At 41.4% G+C, this 23,757-nt stretch overlaps 1 protein-coding gene across 1 annotated transcript; it reads right to left on the minus strand.

The window, feature by feature from the left end:
• Positions 1-355: 355 nt before the first annotated feature.
• Positions 356-10,851, minus strand: LOC308122774 (uncharacterized protein). Its single transcript, XM_080484840.1, has 19 exons — positions 10,739-10,851; positions 10,379-10,454; positions 10,243-10,269; positions 9,898-10,068; positions 9,551-9,699; positions 9,373-9,468; positions 8,502-8,580; positions 8,252-8,415; positions 7,991-8,159; positions 4,578-4,599; positions 3,767-3,839; positions 3,578-3,653; positions 3,423-3,449; positions 3,156-3,326; positions 2,813-2,961; positions 2,632-2,727; positions 1,704-1,782; positions 1,429-1,592; positions 356-1,335 (listed from the first exon to the last, which is right to left on the minus strand). The coding sequence occupies exons 2-19, from the start codon at positions 10,452-10,454 to the stop codon at positions 1,132-1,134; spliced, it is 1,992 nt and encodes a 663-aa protein (XP_080340966.1). The 5' UTR covers positions 10,739-10,851; the 3' UTR covers positions 356-1,131.
• Positions 10,852-23,757: the final 12,906 nt, after the last annotated feature.

Raw genomic sequence — 23,757 nt, forward strand, 5'->3', positions numbered from 1 at the left:
ATTCTCCGGCGTCACTCCCACATCAGATGGTAAAGATCCGCGAGTGATAGCTTTATGTGGAACACCTCTCCCTCGGGGCTCATCACTGCATGATCGTAAAGAGATCGGCTGTTTCAAAAGGTGGAAAACAAAGAAAAACAGGCAAAGTGATGAGAATGTATATTGTTGAGCTTGAGGACAAGAATGCACTGGTTGTTGCTGGTCCACATTTTTCTTGTTGCTTACTTGTGGCATGTTAACTATAACGACCTCAGACCTAAGACCTCATGAAGTGCCCGGAGAACCCAGGTTTAGGTTTTTATATTTTAAAAAAGAATTTTCTGATGAAAAAAAAAAAAGCAGTCATGAGTCATCAAAGGTTTTTTTCAGCAGTTTATTTCTGATCAAGTCAATAACACATGTAGTTCATTCTTATTTTATTTTTTTCAAAGGACATTCAGTCTGGGAAGCTTATAGTTTTGTGAAAGTGTTTATTCTGTTGCTAAAGTTGGAAATGGTGAAGTTTTTTTTTTTTTTTTACAATTAAAAACACAAAGAACAACAATGGTACCTTCACTGCATTTAGCCTCAGTTTAATTGAAAAAAAAACAAAAAAACTATAGAAGTAAAATGTAAAACCTGAGTCAGACTTTTCCATTGCTCTGTTTCCTACTTTTCTCGGTGCAAATCCGAGATTGTGAAAAAAACGACGCTCATCTGATTTTGTGAAATCATTCATTGCATCGGAGTGTAATTTGAGTGTGTGTTTCAGCACCAGTAGTGTCTACACTGAGAAACATGATGACGTGACGTGACAAGACAGAGTAACACAAACACTAAAGTACAATAAAACTACCACTCTGAAATATTGAGGTCACACTTGGACTATGATTCTTGGACCGGTAAAACATTGCGCAAATTCATACTGCCATCTAAATGTTGCTGTAGCAGATCAAATTGCACTTGTGCTGCAACCTTCTATAGCTTCAAACACAAAAGTATATGTCCAATACAAAGGCATGCATTGATTCACACAACACAAATTTCACACTCGCTTCATAATTCAACAAAACTGTTAACTGTATCTTTGAACAACCAAGAGAGGCAATCCGGGTTGAGCACAAAGAGCCAAGGCAGCCCCCTTCTGGGGTTTTAAGCCCTCCACAGCATGAGACTGAGCACTATCAGGCCCAGCGAGGAGCAGGTGCTGGTGGCATCAGCGCTGACGTCAGTGTCTGTGGCAGTGTTGCGGGAGTTGGTATAGACTGGCAGCGCCGTCTGGACCCCCCTGTACACGTTGACCATCAGGGGCGACAAACTGTCGTTGATGTGCACCATCGTGCTGAAGAGGTTAATCTGCAGAGGAAATATTGAGCCGATTAGCTGAAGGAAGGGATTCCTGCTTCCTGCTGTGCTGGTTATTCTCTGAGAGGAATGCAAAGTGCTCACCAGGTCTGCACTGATTTTGATGGTATCATTGAACACAGTCCACACCACGGCCTCGTTACAAGAAGGGGTGGTCAAGGAGCCGTTGTAGCGGTAATAGTTGGTAAGAGACACCCCATTAAGGAGAGAGTCCAGGGAAATGGGATGGGTTATGGTAACTGACTGACCTGAGGACAGAAACACAAGCTCTGAAGGGACTGACAGACTGCCTGTTTTAACCCCCCCCCCCCCCCCCCCCCCCCAAACAAAACAAAAACAACAACAAGAAAACATCTTACCTTTCTGTGTGATGTTCGACAAGTAGGAAGTCAAATTCGTCCAGCTGTCTGGTGATCTTGCTGCAATGCTGGGCTGTGCCTGAAAATCATAATTATACACACATTGCTTGAACTCTTAATTTTCTACGGAAGAGTTTTAGGGCCACTGAAGAAAAAAAGAATTCTGAGGCTAATAATAATAAAAAAAAAAAAACCTTCGTGGCCTCAGAAAAAGTCGAAAATCAAAGTCAAGATTTTTTTTTTCACGGTGGAAAAAAAAGTCTGTCCATCCGCGTGTCACTGCTTCCTCAAAATGCAGATCAGGCGGTTTAATGAAGTGATGAAAAGATGCTTCAGGACAGAATGTAGCTCATAAACAAGGCGCAGTTATCATCAGTATCAGGACCAGAAGAGACAGAGCAGCCTGCTGCCTGGTTCCGTCGCCGAAGTTCGTCGAGTACGAAGGACAAAGGCACAGATCCCGGGCTGCTTATTTAAATGTTCTTATTAATCAAGGAAATCCTGTGTAAAATCACATGTCCATAAGCAGTAAGCAACCCGATATAGTCACAATTAAGGGATTTAATGTGAATTCACATCTACGGGCAAATGATGAGGGATGGATAGACGGTCTCTCCGTGAAAAAAAAATCTCGACTTTGATTTTCGACTTTTTCTGGGCCACGAAGGTTTTTTTTTTTTTGGTTTTTTTTAGCCTCCGAATTTTTTTTTTCTTCAGTGGCCCTAAAACTCTTCCGTAATTTTCCTAATACAATCAACAATAACAATTAAAAAAAAAACTAAAAAAACAACTGCTGTAAGATACAACATACCTCACCTGAAAGTGACAGGGTGTGAGGACTAAATTAATTAATTAAATGCATACTTATATCAGACAAATGAAGAGCTCCAGTATATATTTTTTTTTAAAAACAAACAGCTCGTCTCACCTCAATGAAGAAGCCAAGTGCAGCAAGTCCAGCAGGGTCTTTGACAGCCAGAGTCGTGTTCCCATTCAGTGACCCCTTGCTGTTCACAATGTGCATCTGATGAAAAGAGTGAGGCATGTTGTTATAAAGACCCTAAAGAGGTTCAAAAGTGGGCAAGAAAAAAAAAATTGCCCATCTTTACCTCCATGGGAAACTGCTTTCCATCCACGGTGTGCTCGGAGCCGGGGACAGAGATTCCATTTCCCCAGTGCAAGTGGAACTGCAGGCTGTCGTAACGTTCACCCAGACCTCCACCAGACACCCCGACACCGCTGGCAAGGGTCACTTTGACTGGAAGAAAGTGGGCAAATAAGAATTCAAGAAACTCTAAAAATCTGAGAAACCAGAGTAAAATGCAAATCAACCAGAGACCTGTTGTTCATGGGAATAAAGGGAGGCTCAAGAATCTTAGATGTGTTTCCTTGCATGAAGTAAATCTTACAAGCTTTGATTGAAAAGCAAAGCCATCAGTCACATTTCCTTACTCGTTCTGCCAGTGTTTTCAATCTTCATCAAGGTGCTGGTGCTGCTGTAGTTGTGAAAAGTAAACACTGTCAGGTCGGTATTTACTGTGGTGTTTGCTGTATTTATGTCTATCGGGGACTGCCGGGTGCCATTGCAATATGGGGCAGCAATTGTTGGCCAGGTGGTGTAATCTGTAAGAGAAAAAGAAAGCTGGTTGAGTGTCTGGAGACAAGCAGTGATGGATATGATCAGAGGGTATCTATACAGAGAAACGTAGGTGAGCTTACTGCAGGTTGACAAGTGGTAACACCAGGCTGAAAGAGAAAAGACAGTTTGACTTTTCATCTGTTCATCTCAAGTGGATGAAATTAACAGGCCTTTTTTTAATGAGTCGTTGTGAAACCAAGGTGCCTCAGAAAACAAATCAAGATCCGATACGCACCAACAGAGTCTGAGGCACCATGAGCTTTTGGTACCAGGACGCACAAGACCAGTGCAGATAATACAAGCCACTTCATCTGACACACATTTCAAGAAAAAACAAACAAACATTATTTTCAACACACACACATTGAAAGTCCAATAATACAGGTGTCGTTGAGGTTGGTCCAATTAAAGAAATTGGTCTTACAATTAAAACCGATCTCCTTGCCGCAGCTGAATCTTGCAACGATGAACCTGATGAGCCGGTGTGTCCACTGTCTCTGCAACCTCATCCTCCCCCTTCTTATAGGTACAGCGCAAACGTCAGTGGGTGGCAAACCACCTCCCCATTGACCTCTGGCTCCCAGGAGGAATTTCGTTAGAATGGTTTTAAAAGATTTGTCCCTTCTCTAAGTCATCATGTCTAATCGCAAAAGGTGTGGATCTACATGCATAATGGTGATTGTATATCAACTGCATTGGGTTCATATATTAAATGATTCCTCCAGCAGTTTTATAATAATGATAAAAATGAATTGTCCTTGTTTTCAAAGTTCTGAAACTTTGTCGTTTGAAAAATTCCATTTGAACATGTAAACAATGTCACAGGAAAGTGACATCTTGATTGTTTTAAGAGCATGGCGATCTACAAATGCAGCTAAATATATATTTCCTTGAAGTTTTTGGCAACAATCCGGGTGGGAACAACCCGCTGTGTTAAACATGAGGCAATGATAATGTAATACTTTAAGGTGTAAATACGTGATTATTCTACATTTGCTTGATTTTTTTGAGACGTGATAAGACTTTAGTGCATCCACGTGCTGGTTAGATATTCATCTGTTGTTTATCTCAGAAGACAGTATTTCTTAAACTAGATATTTTCCATCTGACTGGTCGTAATGGATGTCTGTCGATCATGGTATGTCTATAATGTCACTTGACCACATTGTGACGACTGGCTCTGGGGAGTTTCAGACCAGTGTGACTCATTGCAAACTTCATTTTCTCCTTCCTACCTCAGTCCCAGGGAACTGTTCACTGAAGGCCACGATGGGGACTTTCACAGTCTGTCACAGTTTTGTTGACTCTCTGGCACAACCATCGCAAAGTTTTGTTTTTAATTACATTTTGTTTTGTTTTAAGTAGCTCTAGAAACATCTCTCCAAATGGACAAAATGGACAAGAGTCCAAATCCCTTACTTTGAGATTCAAGTCATTTAATACCCGGCTCATGAAAGGTATTCCAGTTTTACCCGTTTTAAAATGATTAATTCACACAAATGTTTGATATATTTCTAACATGAATTTCTATACTAGGTCCTGTGTTAGGATAAGTGTAAATGAACACATTCATAACAAAGCAGTGCTGTTATTGCAACTATTAAACAGAATCACAACAACATTATCAATTTTAAAATTCATACTTTGCGAGCATAATTCATTCACAGCATAAAGAAATCATGAGACAAACTCACTGGACGCATTGTTAGGTACACTGGTGTAATATAATGTAGCCTATTTCATTGACTTTGGCTTATATTGTGCTTTTATAAATATAATGTTGCACAAAAATTACCCCAATTTCCCAAAATGTTCAGGGATGATTTGTCATCATCCAAGGTGCTTATTGCTTAATGCTTATTTATCTGTTTACTATTGTAAACACTGCATGTATTATTTTTATTGTGCCTATTATTATATTACTTTTCTGTTCTATTTTATCGCTCTCGATTTTTTTTAATTCTGTTTCATTCTCTACTTATTTAGGTTGTGGCGTCAACCGAGCCTCAAGTACGGAATGCTGTACCATGTTACAGTATATAACATGGACTCGTATGACAATAAAGAATTCTTTGAGGAACTGTGGTGATAGTACATCACATCATCTCAGATTATCTTCCAGCAGTGACGTAGTCAGTTGGTGGTGCAGCCATCTGATCCATAGATTGATAGTTCAGTCTCCATCTCCACCTGTGCAAGTACTGAAAGTGTCATTTGTCAAGATTCCTGCGCTCCAAATTGGCCTGCCCCTGGCCAATTGGAGGCGCTGGGGTAAAGACAATTATAATACCCCCCATGGTGTGGACTGTCAACAGAAAAGTAAATAGTTGTGAAGAAACTCTCGCAGTCCTTTAAGTAGACTCCATCGCAGATGTAGCATGGTCGTGTTGCTGTGACCTCCAGCCAGAGGCGCCGCAACGGGGTCGGAAAACACAGGCACCTGCCTCGGGCCCCGAGCTGAAAGGGGCCCTGAGAGACGGCTGACATTAATCAATTTCAATGGCAAAATAATGTATCTGCTCTGAGACGCTGCAACGACAGCGCATCAAACATCCCCCGCATGGGGCCCTTTCCGAGTAGTCACTGGCTAGATGCTCGGAGGGGGCCCCGACAGACGGCAGAACACATGAAAACATGAAGCGGCCATATCCCTCAGGGCACATGAATAGAAAAAATGATTCTCAAAAATGGAAGATGTCTATGTCCTCTACAGTTTCCTGTTTTCAAAGAAAAATATGCAACAGGTGATACAGAGTGACCGTGGCTCGCTCAGCTGGTAGAGCATGAAACTCGCAGTCTCAAGATAGAGGGTTCACGTCCCACGCCGGGCGCCACCTTCCCGTGGGCTCACCACCCGCAGGAAAGGTTCTTAATCGGTGCAATGTGATCTGGGTGACGGTGCTCAGGCTGCCACCCCCGCCACACAGAAACGGATAAGAGGGAGAAAATAGATGGATGGATGATACAGAGTGGCTTCGTGCAAAGTTGCAAGGACTTGGAGCAAGCAATGCATAACATTGACGCTGATGATTGAGGGTTGGAGATTGTGGCAGGTGAGGTGATTAAGCCCCTGATGTGAATCCTCTCCCCCTCTCTGCCCATAAATGAGCAGGGGTGTTTCTAGACCCCCTGGGGACCCGAGGCAAGAAGAACTATGGGGCCTCCCAGCTCCAGAATGATGATGAATGAAGTCCAGAATGACGGATCGTTAAAGAAATACTTTAATAATTAACATAAAACAAATAATAAATAACATTACTATCTAAACGAAAAGCAGAAAAGCTCCTCTCACGAGAAACAACAGAGACCGGAAGAGTCAAGAGGAGACGCAATGCAGTGCTTAGATTGCTGTATAGATCCAGAAGGTCGTCACTGTAAATGTAGTTTAAAATGTCATTTGGGCAGGTGGAGGCGTGGTCAGGGAAAGTGTAGACAGTAGAATTGATCTCTGTGGCAGTAGTGCTTGTCACCACCGGGTTCCCCTACAGAGTCATGGAGTCAGAACTTTCTAGAAACCATTACTTTTTATTAAATAAACAAAAACTCGCAAACAGACACACAGCCTCTTCCAGGCTCTCGTGCTGTGTCTCTTGCAGTTTTAAGAAAAGAAATTGCACTACAAGTGGACTATAGATATAAGTCTTTCTTTCCACTTCAAATTCCTTTGGCCTTTTTTTGTTGTTGTTTTGTTGCTTGGTTGCATTTTTATCATACTTGAAATTTTGCACATTTCAGTTGTTTGTTTTCCTAGCATTTATATATTGTGTGTAAAGTTTGTATTCAGTTTAGATAGTAATGTCATTTATCATTTATATTTTGTTAATTATTAAAATATTTCTTTAATGATCCGTCGTCCTGGACTTCATTCATCATCATTCTGGAGCCTTTAGATATTTTAGTTGGAAGGAAGCTTGGTGAGCTGGGATTTTGTCTGAACAGACCGCAAACAGACGACTTCTTATGGGCAATTTTTTTTTGCAAAGATTTAAAAAGTAAAATACAATCCAGACATTTAAAATATTATTCAAAATCAGTAAAGCACAAAAGGAGAATTTTGGTTGGAAGATTTTAATATTCAAGAAAGTTGTTCAATGTGCAAGTACAACAAGACAATATCCAAAGCCATGTGAGATAAATAATGGTGTTCATTTTTGATTAAATTAAATCCTTCATCACACCAAGTAAAACTTCGACGCAGTGCAATTTGGCTCTAACGCCATCTGTACTGAATACCACCCACACACACACACACACACACACACACACACACACACACACACACACACACACACACACACACACACACACACACACACACACACACACACACACACACACACACACAAGAAGGTAAAACGATCTAAAGCTCGAGTGCAGTGACATTTTCTGACCATCATCCTTATCAACAAAAAGACAAAACACGAAACACATGACCCCACTCAACTCTCATCCACTCAATAAAATGTAGCTTTGGCAAGACAAAAGTGCAAATATAATCCATAAGCTTCCAAACACGTCCCCAAAAATATTCTGTCGACTGCAGGCGGCTGATGACCTTCATGACGTTTAAAACGGTCTTATCAAATTATTGCAATACGAATTGCCTGGAGTCATAGCAAATTTAGCTCTGATGCCATCTTGTGGATTTAACTCTTCCACAGCGCGAGACTGAGCGCCAACAGGCCCAGCGAGCAGCTCATCCGAGCGGGAGAGCTCGACCTCTGGACGGCCAGCGCTGGCTGGACCCCCCTGAACACATTGAGCATCAGAGGGGACGAACTGCCGTTGATGCGCACTGTTGTGCTGAATAGGTTAATCTGGAGAGAGAGATAAAAAAAGAATTCTAATAATTCAGCAATTATTAGGCGCTAGTGAAGAATCCGTGCTTGAGGGAAACCAAAGTGCTCACCAGGTCTGCGCTGACTTTGATGGTTTGATTGAACACAGTCCACACGACGGCCTCGTTACAAGAAGGGGTGGTCAAGGAGCCGTTGTAGCGGAAATAGTCGGAGGGGTTCAACCCATCCAGGAGCGCATCCAGAGAAATCGGATCGGTGATGTCAACTGACTGACCTGAGGACAGAGACACAGCTCTGAAGGGACTGTACACGACGCACCGATAATGAGTATTACGAGAAAATGTGAGAATGTTTTCTAACCAATCTCTGTAATCCTTGACAAGTACGAAGTCAAGTTCCTCCAGGCAGCCGGTTGATCTGTTGTGTTATCAGTCCTCGCCTAAAAAGGTAAACACATTGCTTGAATCGCTCTTTCGTTGCCCCAACTGTTCGGGCAAGATTGAAGAGAACCGTCGAGATCCCAGTGTCAGAAGTTCAGGAGCCACAACAGTAACGTGACAGCATATTAGTCTAAACATAATCGAAAAATAACAATATGTAATATTTATTTAGAAACAGAAAAAACACATTTCAACATTATGACTTAATGATACCCAATTACAAAATGACTCAACATTCCTTTTTTTTTTTTTTTTTTGTCCAAATCTGCACAAAGACCTGGAATCCTCTCTGCAATAGTGGTTAATGTTAGCCGAGTCCTGGCTGAGTTATGTTCCTTTTGTCTGTTATAGTTTCTTTTTTCTCACCAACAAGTGGAGGAGGACGACATTACCATGCTGACATGTTTCGGCTGCAGTCTGCAGCTTTTCCTCCGAGCTTCATCCGACGTGTCTGTCTTTATCAGGTGACCGACCTGACAGGTCGGTCACATTCTGTCAGGCACTTGTCGGCAAAAAAGAAACTATAACATACTTCTCAAGACACAGGATTTCTGCGGATTTTGGCATTAATATTTCCAGAAAGTAAAGTTACAGTCGTTTCTTGTATAGAACATTTAAAAATTTCAATTTTCAATGTAATTAATACACTTTACAAGGTCACCCGAATGGTTGGATTTGATCCCTCCCGATCTAGATAGAAGCCTCATGTAACGCAAGTTGGAAAAAAAAATACAAACCTCTTTGACTTTTCAGGATAATGAAATGAAAACTGTAGAAGCAGCTCTTCTCACCTCAATGAAGAAACCAAGCGCAGCAAGTCCAGCAGGGTCTTTGACAGCCAGAGTCGTGTTCCTATTCAAAGAACTCTTGCTGTTCACAATGTGCAACTGATGAAAAGAGTGAGGCATTTTAATATGAAGACACTAAAGTCGTCCAAAAGTGTGGAAGAAATAAGTTGCCCATCTTTACCTCCATGGGAAACTGCTTTCCATCCACGGTGTGCTCGGAGCCCGGGACAGAGATTCCATTTCCCCAGTGCAAGTGGAACTGCAGGCTGTCGTAGCTTTCACCCAGACCTCCACCAGACACCCCAACACCGCTGGCAAGGGTCACTTTGACTGGAAGAGGAGGAAATATAAAGAATTTTAGCTGGAAAAATGAATTACCTAGATTCTATTAGCTATGGTGTGTGTGTGAAAGTAAAACATTTTGGGGAAAATTCCCAGTCTCCCAGGTGCAAAAGCACTGATCCAGTTCAGAAGATGACTTAAGACACCCCACTTTGCTGGAATAAACTTAAACACACGGTTTCTTACTCGTTCTGCCAGTGTTTTCAATCTTCTTCAAGATGTCGGTTCTGATGAAGTTTCGAAAAGTAAACGCTGTCAGGTTGGTATTCACTGTGGTGTTTGTTGTATTTATGTCAATCGGGGACTGCCGGGTGCCATTGCAATAAGGGGCAGCAATTGTTGGCCAGGTGGTGTAATCTGTGAGAGAAAAAGAAAGCTGGTTGAGTGTCTGGAGACAAGCAGTGATGGATATGATCAGTGGCAGCGTCAGCCGTAATCCTGTAGGCACTGTGGTACAATTTTTTTTGAAGGTGTGAAAAAAATAAATGGGTGGCAGAGGGTAATTATACAAAGAAAAGTAGATGAGCTTACTGCAGCTTGGCAAGTGGTAACACCAGGCTGAAAGAGAAAAAGCGTTATATTTTTTTTAGAGTGCTTATATAAAGTTAGATTTAATTAGTGTTTAAATGAAATGAAATTGTATTAAAAAAAAAACAAAAAAACTCACCGACTGAATCCGAGGCACCCTCAGCTTGTGTGGCCAGGACGCACAAGACAAATGCAGACACAACAAAGGACTTCATCTGAAATACATTTTTGAATTCACACAGTGACTAAAGGTTTTGGATCTTTTTTTTTTTTTTTTTTTTTTATCAAACTTTTTCATTATTATCATTTGTTGTTAATAATCATTATTATTAACGTCACATGTTTTGACAGGTTTTACAGGCAGAAATAAAAACTGACAATATTCTAACTTTGATAGACTTGAAATAGACAACAAACGGAAAACGATGCAATCTGTTGAAATCTCTCTGCTGGTTGCAGAGGCTGGATCCACCCTGGGCGGCGGCGGCGCGCGCCTTACCTTTGATGCGCGTGTCTCCTGTCTGTCCGAGAATGACGGTGGAGCGTCCGACTTCTCCCGTTTTATAACAGCTCAAAATGCTGCGAGACGCCTCCTTCTTGCCAAAGGCCTTCACTTTGCTGTAAGTTGAACTTTTTTTAATTTTTTCGCCCACTTCCTCATTAATAGAGTAATATGCAATATTGTTTTGATTTTGAACATGCTTAGAATGAAGACATTCGTTGAAATCAATCTGTTTACAGTCGGTTTTTCCAGATTTTCAGTCCTCTTATGAACAATATGTGCAGAGGTTTTTAACTATGTATAAATCTGAAATAGGAAACTCAACTTTTCAGTTTCAAGTTATTTTGAACGTTTAAAAAAAAATTTTTAAGGAAGGAGAAGTACACACTAATTATACTTTATGACATAGGTATTTAAAAAAAACACTTTTTAAATGGTCTTTTGTGCAAATGCATTGCATGTCTTATATATACCAATATAATAAACGTTTAAATAGCGTTTTTGCAGTTTGTCGGGAATTTGAATAGCCAATTCAGGAAGCTGTATTTACACAAGGTGATTTCCAAAGTTAACATTGAAACCTTTCTACATTTTTAAATGGGAAAAACCTGAAGGAACATATGTGAGGATACACAAACATGAAAAGAAGCATGTGTGATAAATAAATAAATAAATAAATAGATAGATAGATAGATAGATAGATAGATAGATAGATAGATAGATAGATAGATAGATAGATAGATAGATAGATAGATAGATAGATAGATAGATAGATAGATAGATAGATAGATAGATAGATAGATAGATAGATAGATAGATAGATAGATAGATAGATAGATAGATAGATAAATAAATAAATAAATACACATGAATCTGCTATGGAAAAAAATAGAGCAAATAAAGCTGAAGACAAAAATGAAATTATACATTCCAGAGCACTCCATCATGCCAACTTCCTAAAATGATAAGAAGATATTTTATCTCCCTTCCAATGTGTCTTTTGGAAAATCTCCTTGAAATGGAGACAATAGCAGGTATTGTGATGTACGTGTCACTGTGTGGTTGTTGAGGATGCAATTAACCAGGAATAGATGGAATGCCATTAAATAAGCCCTGCACTTCAACAAAAGTTACCGGTTTTACCATTCAGCTCCTGTGTGCAAGATCTGGCCGCAGGCAGATTACATGCTTGTTAAACTTTCTAATGATACCAAAGAGGAAGAAGGGTGCAGCAAATGAACAGGTTGGTTCTGTTGTGCTTTGAGCAAAAACACGTCTTTGAGTGGTACTTTCATACAACATAATAATTTACTGAAAAAGTAAGTGACTGACTATGAACAGGACCTAAAAAAATAAAATAAAAAAAATGGACACATTTTCATGTGGACTTGGATTTATTGTCTGAAAGATCAATCTTTTATGTGCACCAGGTGGCAGTAATTAATCGGAGGCCACAAACAGTTGTTCTTCACAAATTCTAAAAATCATACAAAAGTGACGCCTAAAGATCAGTTTCTATTCATGTATTCCAGAGGTGTGAACTCACCTGTTATATTTACTCGGGGGAGTAGCTTTTTGGATAAAATGTAGTTGTTAAACAAGATACTTTGTACAACTCATAGCAAAAAAAACAAAAAACAAACCCAAAATAATACTTGTAGTCTATTACCTTGTGTTTTAAACCACTTTTACACTTTTCACTGTAATATATAAACATAAATGTTTTGGGTGGCAGAGCCAGAAGGTTTAGTTTCAAACAACAACTGGGCCTTTCCGTGTGGAGTTTACATGTTCTCTCCCTGTGTGTGCACGTGTTTCCTCTGGGGATTCCGGCTTCGTAAAACGGTCCTAAAACACGCATGTGAGGTTAACCGGGGACCCTAAATTGCCCCCGGGTGTGAATGTGAGTGTGTGTGGTCCATGCCTGTCTCCATGTGTTTGCCCTGTGAAGGACTGTCGATCTGTCCAGAGTGCATCCTGTCCTCGCCCATAGTAAGGTTGGGTTGTCGAGGGTAATATGCTAAAGTAACAATGGATGTACTTAAGAGAGTTTTCAAAACACTCCACCCACCTCTGATTGTCAGTTTCACTGATCTACCACACCTAAGGTGGAAGAATCTGGAAGAAGTTCCTTATAGCGATCACTTGCCCACAGTTTTTATGTGTATTCTGGCTACCACACTGTACAAATACAGAGCATTTTTTGCATTTGCCAGAAGTTATTGGCGGAGTCTTTGTGGCGGGTGTGGGTACTGCAGCTTGTATCTTGGAGGCAAAAGCTGAAATGGAGCTGAAATGCCAAGAGTTACAATGATTTAAAGAAATCTAAAAGGGAGAGCAGAGTCAACAAACAACCAAACCCAAGAGTAGCACTTATAAATGTATTTCTACAGAAAGATTACATTTTAAGAAACTGATTTCTAAAGCTGGTCTGTGAGTGGCTCCACCCCGACTCGACCCTCATCCTCCAGGAGGCCCACAGCAGCTCCAGGCCATCGCCCCCGCCTGGCACTGCAGCCGGCCCCCTCCGGAACCCGCTCCATGTCATTCTCATGGGTCGCGGCCAAATCGTCAACCCAGGTTGGATTGTCCTTGACCAGCGGGTACAGGCCGCCGTGCTTCATGTTCTGGTGGATGCCTCGCTGGGCACCAGTCTGTCCTCTGTTGTCCCAAATACCTGATATCTTCGGCCTTCCTCCTTTAATCTCCTGGAGTACCACACCTGCTACTAGTATGTTGATTGACTGCTGCTTGGGCTTGGTAAGTGAGGATATTGGCCGCTCTCTAATTCTTAGAGCGCCAGTGTGTACTCGTCTACGTCACGAGTAACTAATTGCAAGGTATCCTCGGAAGTGCGGAAATGCAAATTTACGAGGACGCATCAGCATTAATGGAGAATTGGAACACGAGTACTTGATGATGCGGTGGCTGTCATGGCTGGATGATGGACCCTGAAGCTGAGGAGGAGGAGGAGGAGGAGGAGGAGGAGGAGGAGGAGGAGGAGGAGGAGGAGGAGGAGGAGGAGGAGGAGGAGGACGTGGAGGTGGAGGAGGAGGAGGAACCTGTTTCCTCTCTGGTTCAGCAGGAAGGTGATTTGTACTTGATATTTTATATGATGATCTAAATTTTAGAACATTATTGTAAAATAGTACCTTTTCTGTCACAAACATGCTGTGTATATTACAGTGTATTGTACCGTGAATAGTGCAATGTACAGTACTGTGTATCATACCGTATAGTACTGTATACAGTACTGTATATAGTTCTGTGTATAGGACAGTGTTACTATTACTTCTACCTCCTATAAGCCTTTATTTTACTCTTCATCTCCTTGAAGTTCAGTAACAATAAAAGCAGCTGATCTGAAATGTTTTACTAATACAAACAATTATTTTACTGTTTTTACTGAAGATCCCTGATGTTTATTAAACAATTAACCAGCTTTTCACATTCCTGCTGCTTGTTGTCATCCTTCTGCTCTGTCATTAATATGTACTCTATTACATTTGTCTAATATACATCCTACAGTAAAGCACTCTAATCATTAGCTATAATAATTTCTCTTTAGAATAAATACATAAATGGCTTATACTGTGTGAGAGTAAATACATAAATGCACACATGGCTTACACTGTCGGGCAAAGAAGGATATCAAGCAGAAGATAGAGGGACCTGGCAGGAAGTGATGTGCGAGCAAGACTCACTGTCCAGCGACCTGCAGGCCTCAGAGAGCAGAGCTACATCTAGACAGGAAGCTCTCCTCATGTAGTCATGTTCTCTAGTCAGGTTCTCTAGTCAAGTTCTCAAGTCATATGTAGATAGATGGATAAAGACAGAGAAATCGACAGACTGTAAATGATTGTTTATGACTGTAAAATATAGAACTGAACATTTCTCTGTGTTATTTGATAAACAATGTAATGGTGCTTTAAAGAAGAAATTGTCTCGGGGGAATTTCAACAATTATGAGGTCTATGAGGAGGACATAGAACAAAAAGAATGACACACTACCAGTTCAGTAAGTTATTAACTCATGTATGAATAAAATATATACATGCAATAATTCAAGCATCAAAAACAATCCTCACTCCTCATCTGGAGGAGTTCCTCTTCTCCACTGGACCAGGCTTCAGGTTCCTCAGCAGTCCTGGATTCAAATCGTGCATGGTGTTAGTTTGAATCCACAGCATCCTCCAGTAGAACCAGTAGAACCTCCAGTAGAACCTCCAGTAGAACCTCCAGTATAATGGGTAGAACACTTCAGTGCAATTGAGACAAAAACACTCTGGCCAGTAGAACCTTCACCTCTCAGTCAAGTTAAATAGTTTTAAACATGATCTTTCCCCTCAGCAACAAATTTAAATGTACATGAACACTGTTAGATTTACACTAAAACAATTAGATCTCATGAAAACGCCAGAACAAATGTTTCAGTTAGCATGATCTTGAAATATCAACCTCATAACAACATTTTAAACAACTATATTCTCACCTAAAACACCCGTTGTGTGGTTTCTCCTCCGCGATCTCCTCTGGCTTCTTTTGCCAAATGCATTATGGGTAAATTGGCTTCTCAAGTCTGCACAGGTCCGTTTCGATGCATCCTCGAAAAAGTGGGCAGAGCGAGGACATATCTGGGTATTCCATGTGTACTCGGTGAGAAATTGGCCTAAGAATTGGAACAGTACTTGGTCTCCCACTGATGACGTTTCACGAGTACAAGTAGGGACAAGTATGGGTACTGGAAAACGGCCACTGTCTCCAGGAGTGATGGAAAATAAAACCACAATATGCAAGAAACACAAATTAAAGGACTTCCATAAAAACCTAAAACACACTAAATACAAAACATGCAGCGAAAGTAAGAACACACATTATAAAGCCCCTGTCAAAACTGGCCCAGCCACATTGTGTATGGAAGACAATGCACCATGTATTCGATGCCACACAGGTGTGTAATAGTTACCACGCTTACCTCAAGGAACTGACAAGAAAGCAAATGACCGTGCAGGGTATTATTTGAGAAGTTTTCAGGGTTGCCGCCCGCAGTCCAAACATACATTTGATGTCTCTGTGTTGTCACAGATGAATCATTCGTTTCATTCTCTGAAAGCTTCAATATTTGCTAAACTCTACATTACCTTTCTGTACTAACAATGATGGGAACACACGGTTAAAAGGCTGTTTAATGTAGGACATGTTTTTGTTGAATTTGCAAAAGCAAAAAAAAAATAAAAAAAATAAAAAAAATTCACATTACACTTCCTTATTGTAACCCAAAATTTTGCCTCTGCTTTTGAAGATTACGTCAAAGGTAAAGAAACCTCAGTAAACCATAATTTAGTCTGTTTTTAGTAAATAACAGTGTTTAGCTTACAGGATGCTGCAGATATTTCTTTACGAAAAATACATAGTGTCTCCTTGATGTCCTGAATGTATTTCCAAACTGCCAAAAAAAAGGTCTCGTTCCATTTGAAACCACTCACACAACCAGGAAGTTGTGTATTGACCACTCGGGTGCTTAATAAAATAGTATGAAATACATTTGACCAAAGACAGAACAAAACATTATTTCTTATATTGATACACGCATGTCTCAGCATTGTTAGCCTCAATTCCATTTACGGAGTCACTTCCTTCCTGTTGTCTCCTGGAGAGGAAAGTCTGAATTGCTGGACACAGGCGACCTCTGGACTGGCGGCGGCGGCTGGACTCCCCTGAATGTATTGACCATTAAGGGTGAGGAATAGCCGTCGATGTGCAGCGAGGTCAATCTGGAGAAACCGTTTGCCCATTAGTTACAAGAACTCACAAGCATGCAGGCCTTTAATTGTGTACATTTGATGTCTCTAGATGAACCCACTCACTCCTTTCTCTGAATACGCCAACATTTGCTCACCTCTGCATTAGTTCTATACCGACAATGATGCATTAACAGAAAACGTGGTTAGTTGGTTTGCAAAGAAAATTGTTTCACGTTGAAATGCCTGGTGTGAGGGTGGGACCAACTGCACATCTTCACCTCTGTATTCCTGTCAGGACCTCCACCTCTGGCTTGGCCTAGTGCCAGCGTTTTCCCTTTCCCTCCCTCCTTTCCTTTTTCTCAGGTGGGCGTGTGCTGCATGCTGGTGAGGTGTGGAGTGCAGTCTGATTACCTGAGTGCACTCACCTGAGGCAGGGTGTGGCTACAACAATCAATTCACCTCGCTCCCCATAAAACTGGCTTCAGCTCAAGACTCGGCGCCGGACCGTAAACTAATGACAGTTAGTTGCACCCTGCTCTGCCTTGCTCTGTTTTGCCTTGCCCTGCCTTGCCTTGCCTTGCCTTGCCCTGATCTAATCCTGTCATCCCCCCTGCTGCAGTTTTGGACCAACCCTGCCGCACCAGGCCCCGGCTTGTGACTCCATACACCAGGCCTCTTCAATTGGCGGCCCGCGGGCCAGATCCGGCCCCCGAGACAATTTCTACCGGCCCCCGGAATGTAGCGTAGATTGTGGCGTGTGCTCGCAAGAGCCAGACTGGCGATAGCTTTTGTGTCTTTTAATCAAACTGCTAAACAGATCAAATTAGGACTTGTTTTAGCCGGACGTATATTTTGAGGGACAACACTTGACCAATCAGCTTTTTGGATCGGTGCCAACGTGCTGCGCTCTGATCTTCCGACTCATTTCTATGAAGCTGCGCCGGTAACCAGCCAAAACGTCCCTCTCTACTTTAAAAAAAAGAAAAGTCGACTCAGAAAATAGGCAGTTCAACAGCGAATGGACTGAAAAATATGCCTTTATTGCGCTGGAAAAGAATCCGGTGTGTTTAATCTGCAATGAGTGTGTCGCTGTTTGTAAGGAATACAACTTGAAAAGGCATTTCACGACAACGCATGCGAACTTTGACGCCACTTTCCCGCGGGGCTCTGCTGCTCGGAAGGAAAAGTTATCAAGTCTTACATCTTGTTATGAGCAAAGAGGTCGCATTTTGTTTCGTGCCTGTTCGGATCAAGAGAGAGCAACTGCGGCATCCTTACGAATCGCATGGATCTTAGCTAAAAAGAAAAAGCCATTTACCGGTACTGACTCGGAGACAGTGAAGGAGTGTCTGCTTGCATCCATTGAGGAGGTGGTAACCGATGAGAAATCCCGAAAAACCATCATTGATTCCGTCAAGCAAATTCCAATATCTGACACGTCAAATATGAGGAGAGTGGAGTCCCTGGCATCTGACGTTTTCGAGACGCTTTTGGACAAGCTGAGGAAGAGCAAGGTGATGTCTCTGGCCGCGGACGAGTCGGCGGATAACAGCGATGTTGCGCACTTGTGCCTCTACGTGCGATTTTTTGATGGGGAACGTTTTCACGAGGATCTGCTTGGACTAATCCCCATGGAAGGACACACTACCGGTGACATTCTTTTCTCCAAAATTGTCTCGTTCTTTGAGGAGAACAACTTGGATTTGTCGCGGATCAACCTGTTGGTGACGGATGGTAGCCCTCCATGGCCGGCAGGCACCGCGGGCTGGCCGCCAGAATGGCCGCTGCGGCTCCGCAGATCAGAGCGCCACACATTGGCTCATCCACCAAAGCGTCCTGTGCGCTAAACTCAGTGGTGTTTTTCCTGTCTTCTAATCAGTTGAAAAACCATTACATAATTCAGAAACTGAAAAATTACTGCTCTTTGAAGCCTCCATGTCTTCGGGACAAGTTTGGATTTTTATTGCCTCATTGGCATCGTCTGCTTTAAGTGATTAGGGGGTATGCGTAGCAGCATGCGGTAAGAAACATTTGTCTAGGCTGAACTTTCAACAGGCTTAATATGAATGCCCTGACAAACCTGCTCAGTTCTCAAGTCAGCGGATGTCATGACGTGAACTGACTTAACAGTTATATCCGGGCCGCTATGACAGTAAATCAGATTAAAATACACACTTTGCATTTTCAATGTGAATGCACTGCAGGAATCAACAATGTTAATTCACAAATTACAAGAGATGCCCCAGGTAATTCTAATCCTGTGCAAATAGTACAAAACACAGATTTAGACAAACTTGTGAATAATATTTGAGAGAAATGGGAATGTTGTGTACATGGAAAAAGTCTTTGAACGTTGAGTTCAGCTTATGAAAAATGGGAGCAAATACGAAATTGTTGTGTTTATTTATTCAGTGGCCATGGTAGGTCAGGGTGTGTGCTTTTCTGAAGCCGTTATTTCCAAATACTTCACTGAATAATGCAGCGCCATCCAAGATGGCATTCAGTAGCGCTGAAGCTTCACTTTGCATTGTGACCTGAGCAGAAATTCCACAGTAGGAGCATTATTGAGCCCCCTTGGGGAGTCGAACAATGTTTTCTTTGTTTGTTTTGATTTGTTTCAGGTCATCTGGTACAGGGTATATGCAGGAATCCTGAGGTTCATTTCAATACCTTTTTAATACTTTTTTTAAAAACCTTTCAAAAGAAATTAAGACCTCATCGCCAAGTTGTTGTTAGCGACACATCTTTAACAGTTGTAGTTTCCAATTGAACAGAAATGAGGTAAGCTGAGGAGGAAAAAAACTCAAAAGAATGAATTAAACTAACGGCAGGTTTATTGACGCTCCCCTCAGTCACAACAAGTAACAACAGTTATTCAACGCCAACTGGCGGAAAACAAGAACTTATTACAAGACTCGTCCGACATCAACACAAAGGGGCCAGCTTTGTTGATGCTGTCAACAAGCTGCTGCTTAAAGTACGGCGCTAACCCCAATCTTATCACGTATCCAGTTTTGTCCTTGCCACAGGTGAATGTCTTATCAATGTCCCAATCCGGAAACATCGACTTAAAGATATCCGCAATACCTTCGTTTGAGTTCAATGAGTGGTGATTTGTTGCTGTTGAGACACCAGATAACCTCTGAACACAGCGTTGGTGTGCCGCCCATAGTCACCCTGATGTCAGCAGACGATGAAGCAGAGGTCGCGGTCGTAGCTCTGTTGGCGAGCTCACCCGTCACGTTACCAGGTGGTGGTGTTGCTGGTGGACCACAGAAAGATGCTCGGGCAAGTACTTTCAACTTTTTACTTGCCTGGACAAATTTTTACTTGCCCGAAGTTTAATGGAAATCTATAAGCTTGTGTATAAATTGTATGAATTTGACCAATAAATACATTGTAATATGTTTCTGTAATTGTATTGTAATTTGAATAAACTTGAGGTATATTTGACTCCAATTAAAAATGAGTAGACAAACATAAGATTTCACAAATTATTTTTACAATTTACCCTTCTTTCCATGAGAGTATCCATGCAGATTCTGAAAATTCTGACATAGTACTGAAAGATATAGACATTCATCCTATGAGAGTTCATTTACATATTTAATTTATATACACATTAACACAGTCATCTCAATTACCTTAGAATAGTTTAAAACAACTGTCTGCCTTATAAACAAGTACTGCATTGATGATTTAAAGGGAATAATTAAATTCTTGTGCATTTATTTATTCTTGAGAATTAATGACTAGTTTTAGACAAAAAATCAATTGTAGCATTAAATTATATTATTCAGTGACTAGAGTACACCAATAAAAAGACACAAACTGATGCATGACAGAGTGCAGTAAAGTAGAACACAAACTGACAAAATGTGGATCCAGTTTGTCACTCGAATATTTTGAAAACAAGTATTGAAGCACAATTCATAAACATTCAAATGTTCTTATTTCAGGTGTCTGATGGAGGGACAGCTTCAGGAGCTTGCTCATCTACACTGCAGTAGGGATGCACCGAGCCACGTTTTATCACTTCCGATCCGATCCCAACACCCAAATTTGGATATCTGCCGATACCGATATTATTCTGATACCAGAGCTGTTTGCTTTGATATTATTATTATCATTATTGTTGACTTTATGAGGCTGTAATACACTCCTCTCTACAGGCAGGTATGAAATGTACTAATGTATGCATATATCCTCTCAAAAGGCAACTTGAGGTTAGTATCAAGTCAGAAAAGGAAGTAGTACAAACTATTTTTGTTCCAACTGGACAATGTGGGGGTCTGCGTGACGTCATCATCTCATAATAAACTAGTTCTATCTTTAGAACCTCAGAATCACTTTATTAATCCCTGGAGAAATTCTTTAGCAACGCAACACAAACAGCAGTGTTCCCAGCTCGAACGCAGCACATATGATTGGGACTATTTTCAGAGAGTTTTGCACGGAGAAGGACGGAGCTTCACGCAGGTGTGAATCGACTGCTACATTGGTGGAGCTGCTTTTCTTAGTTTTGATGCCGCGGTCAGTGTTGTTCTCCTCGGGGAGCTGGCGGTGACGTCTGGCGGCAGAGCGACCGCCTCGCTGTACAACGGCTGTGCAAACATCCACGTAGATGCTTTGCAGGGTTTTGAGTGTAAAACACGTGTGCGACATGTCATGAAAAGCCTGCTCGCTGGCTGCAAACTGTGGAATGGATTACCTGATAGAATCGCGATTAAGACTTTTTTAATACTTTTAAGGGCCTTCATTCTCCCACAATTGATCTATCAACTTTTAATACTTTTTAAAGACCCCCCGGACACCCTGGAGTACCTGTTGGACCATCCCTCAGCATCTGGTACACTTTTGACTGACCAAACAGGTTTTCGTGGTGTCAAAACTAATCATAAACCTTGTCAGAGTTTTCACTCTAATTACGGAGCGCTGACATTCTTTCATAATTTGATAGATACAGGAAGTCACGAATGAATGTCACGCTCACTTTATATCTTTGGAGGGGCGCAGGTGAATCAAAGTTTAAGATGGCCCCCTTAACATTGTTGCAAAGAGAAGCTAATAATGAAAAACGTAAATATTTCCCTTCAAATATTGACTTTTGGTATACTCTAAAACGTATCCCGAATGTTTGCATTTCACAAATGTTTAGATTTTTACCTTCAGTTACCTCAACATAAGTCAAATGTTTTGTTGGATGATACACATATGTTCCTCTAAGGAAGAGTTTTAGGGCCACTGAAGAAAAAAAAAAAATTCGGAGGCTACAAAAAAAAAAAACCTTCGTGGCCTCAGAAAAAGTCGAAAATCAAAGTCGAGATTTTTTTTTTTTCACGGTGGAAAAAAAAAGTCCGTCCATCCACATGCCAGCGCGTGTCACTGCTTCCTCAAAATGCAGATCAGGCGGTTTAATGAAGTGATGAAAAGATGCTTCAGGACAGAATGTAGCTCGTAAACAAGGCGCAGTTATCATCAGTATCAGGACCAGAAGAGACAGAGCAGCCTGCTGCCTGGTTCCGTCGCCGAAGTTCGTCGAGTACGAAGGACAAAGGCACAGATCCCGGGCTGCTTATTTAAATGTTCTTATTAATCAAGGAAATCCTGTGTAAAATCACATGTCCATAAGCAGTAAGCAACCCGATATAGTCACAATTAAGGGATTTAATGTGAATTCACATCTACGGGCAAATGATGAGGGATGGATAGACGGTCTCTCCGTGAAAAAAAAAAATCTCGACTTTGATTTTCGACTTTTTCTGGGGCCACGAAGGTTTTTTTTTTTTTTTAGCCTCCAAATTTTCTTTTTTCTTAAGTGGCCCTAAAACTCTTCCGTAGTTCCTCTGTGTGGTAAATATCCCTCAAAAACATCTCAATCTTTGATTCTCACCCACCAACTTCGATGAAAACACAACGTCTTCACGCAGTAACCAGAACTTTCCCTTGTATTTTCGGGTGAGGGAACGGCAACAGTACTTCTCATCATGAGCACACCCAACGCCAGGCAACTGCCTGATGTGGCCTTTGTCTGAGCGTAAACCCAGTTGTGGTGTTCAGAGATTAAAGAGGAACGTTGTCTGTCAGGTACAGGTGCAGCCAATCATTTGTTTACGAAGATTGTTTACTATGCATTCCTGGTAGAATCACTTGTCACTCCGTGCCAGGGATGCCTGCTGTCAGATATCATAATATAATCTAACATATATCATTTAAACCCCTGGCTAGCTCAGTTGGTAGAGCACGAGACTCATAATCTCAAGGTAGTGGGTTCATGTCCCACGCCGGGCGCCACCTTCCTGTGGGCCCACCACCTGCAGGAAGGTTCTTAAATGGTGCATTGTGATCTGGGTGACAGACTGCGCTCAGACTGTCACCCCCGCGACTCGGAAATGGATAAGCAGAAGAAAATGAATGAATGAATGAATATATTATTTATTCAATGTTTTAAACATTTTCTAACAATTTAAAATGACCACTGGGATATTATGATAAAATCTGGGTATAGTCAGTCTTGTCTTGGCTGCTGCTCCACGAGCTGGAACAATGGCATTGGCACTGGGAGGGGTTCAGGGCGTTGGATCAGAACTCTTTGTACGGGATTTGTAAAAACAAAACCACTCGACACATTAGTACCATCAATGTCATGCTCTCAAAGTTTTTCAACTGCAAAAAACACACAAAGACCTACTTGCTATGTGGCCAGAGCGCTGACCACTGCCCCTGCACAGACGTCAGCGCTTCATAAAATAACGTCTGAATTGCAAATTGAAAACCATGACTTTGGAACATTGGCAAAACCAATGGTGCAAGACAAACTGTATCTCTGACCGAAGGGAAAACCAGTGCTCTCTAGGGCCTTATATAGACATGCGGCTATGTTGCGACATTGCATGGACCATGGCAGGTTGGGAGGATGGTAAAGGTTGTTGAGTAGACACACACACAGCATGTTGATTACCAAATTATTTTAAAAAAAAACTATTTGGACAGCGTTTAATATATATAACTTAGAATCTTATCAAAAACATAAATATTTCCCTTAAATGTACAAACTGAAAAAGACAAGCCCTGGGCGGTGTGGATTTCCCGAGGTGTTTTTTTGAACTGTCACGGTATATAAATATTTTGATTCCTCCGCTTAAAGGTATTGTCGAGAGTGAAGTAATGCGGGTGACCAGGAAGAAAACTGAGCAGAATTGACATTGTGTGTGACCTAAAAAAGTTGACGTTATGACATAGTATGCTGATTAAAGTGCATTCAACACCAAG

Source organism: Lipophrys pholis (genome assembly GCF_963383615.2).
Source record: "Lipophrys pholis genome assembly, chromosome: 1".
Taxonomy (NCBI): domain Eukaryota; kingdom Metazoa; phylum Chordata; class Actinopteri; order Blenniiformes; family Blenniidae; genus Lipophrys; species Lipophrys pholis.

What these genes read in the sequence shown, in the direction of transcription:
- LOC308122774 (XM_080484840.1), bottom strand. Translation starts at nt 10,454, where the DNA reads ATGAAGTCCTTTGTTGTGTCTGCATTTGTCTTGTGCGTCCTGGCCACA. An exon ending in GAAAGCAGTTTCCCATGGAG is followed by an intron (nt 9,469 to 9,550) that starts GTAAAGATGGGC and finishes TCTTTTCATCAG; the next exon opens with TTGCACATTGTGAACAGCAA. An exon ending in CACTTGGCTTCTTCATTGAG is followed by an intron (nt 1,783 to 2,631) that starts GTGAGACGAGCT and finishes TATGATTTTCAG; the next exon opens with GCACAGCCCAGCATTGCAGC.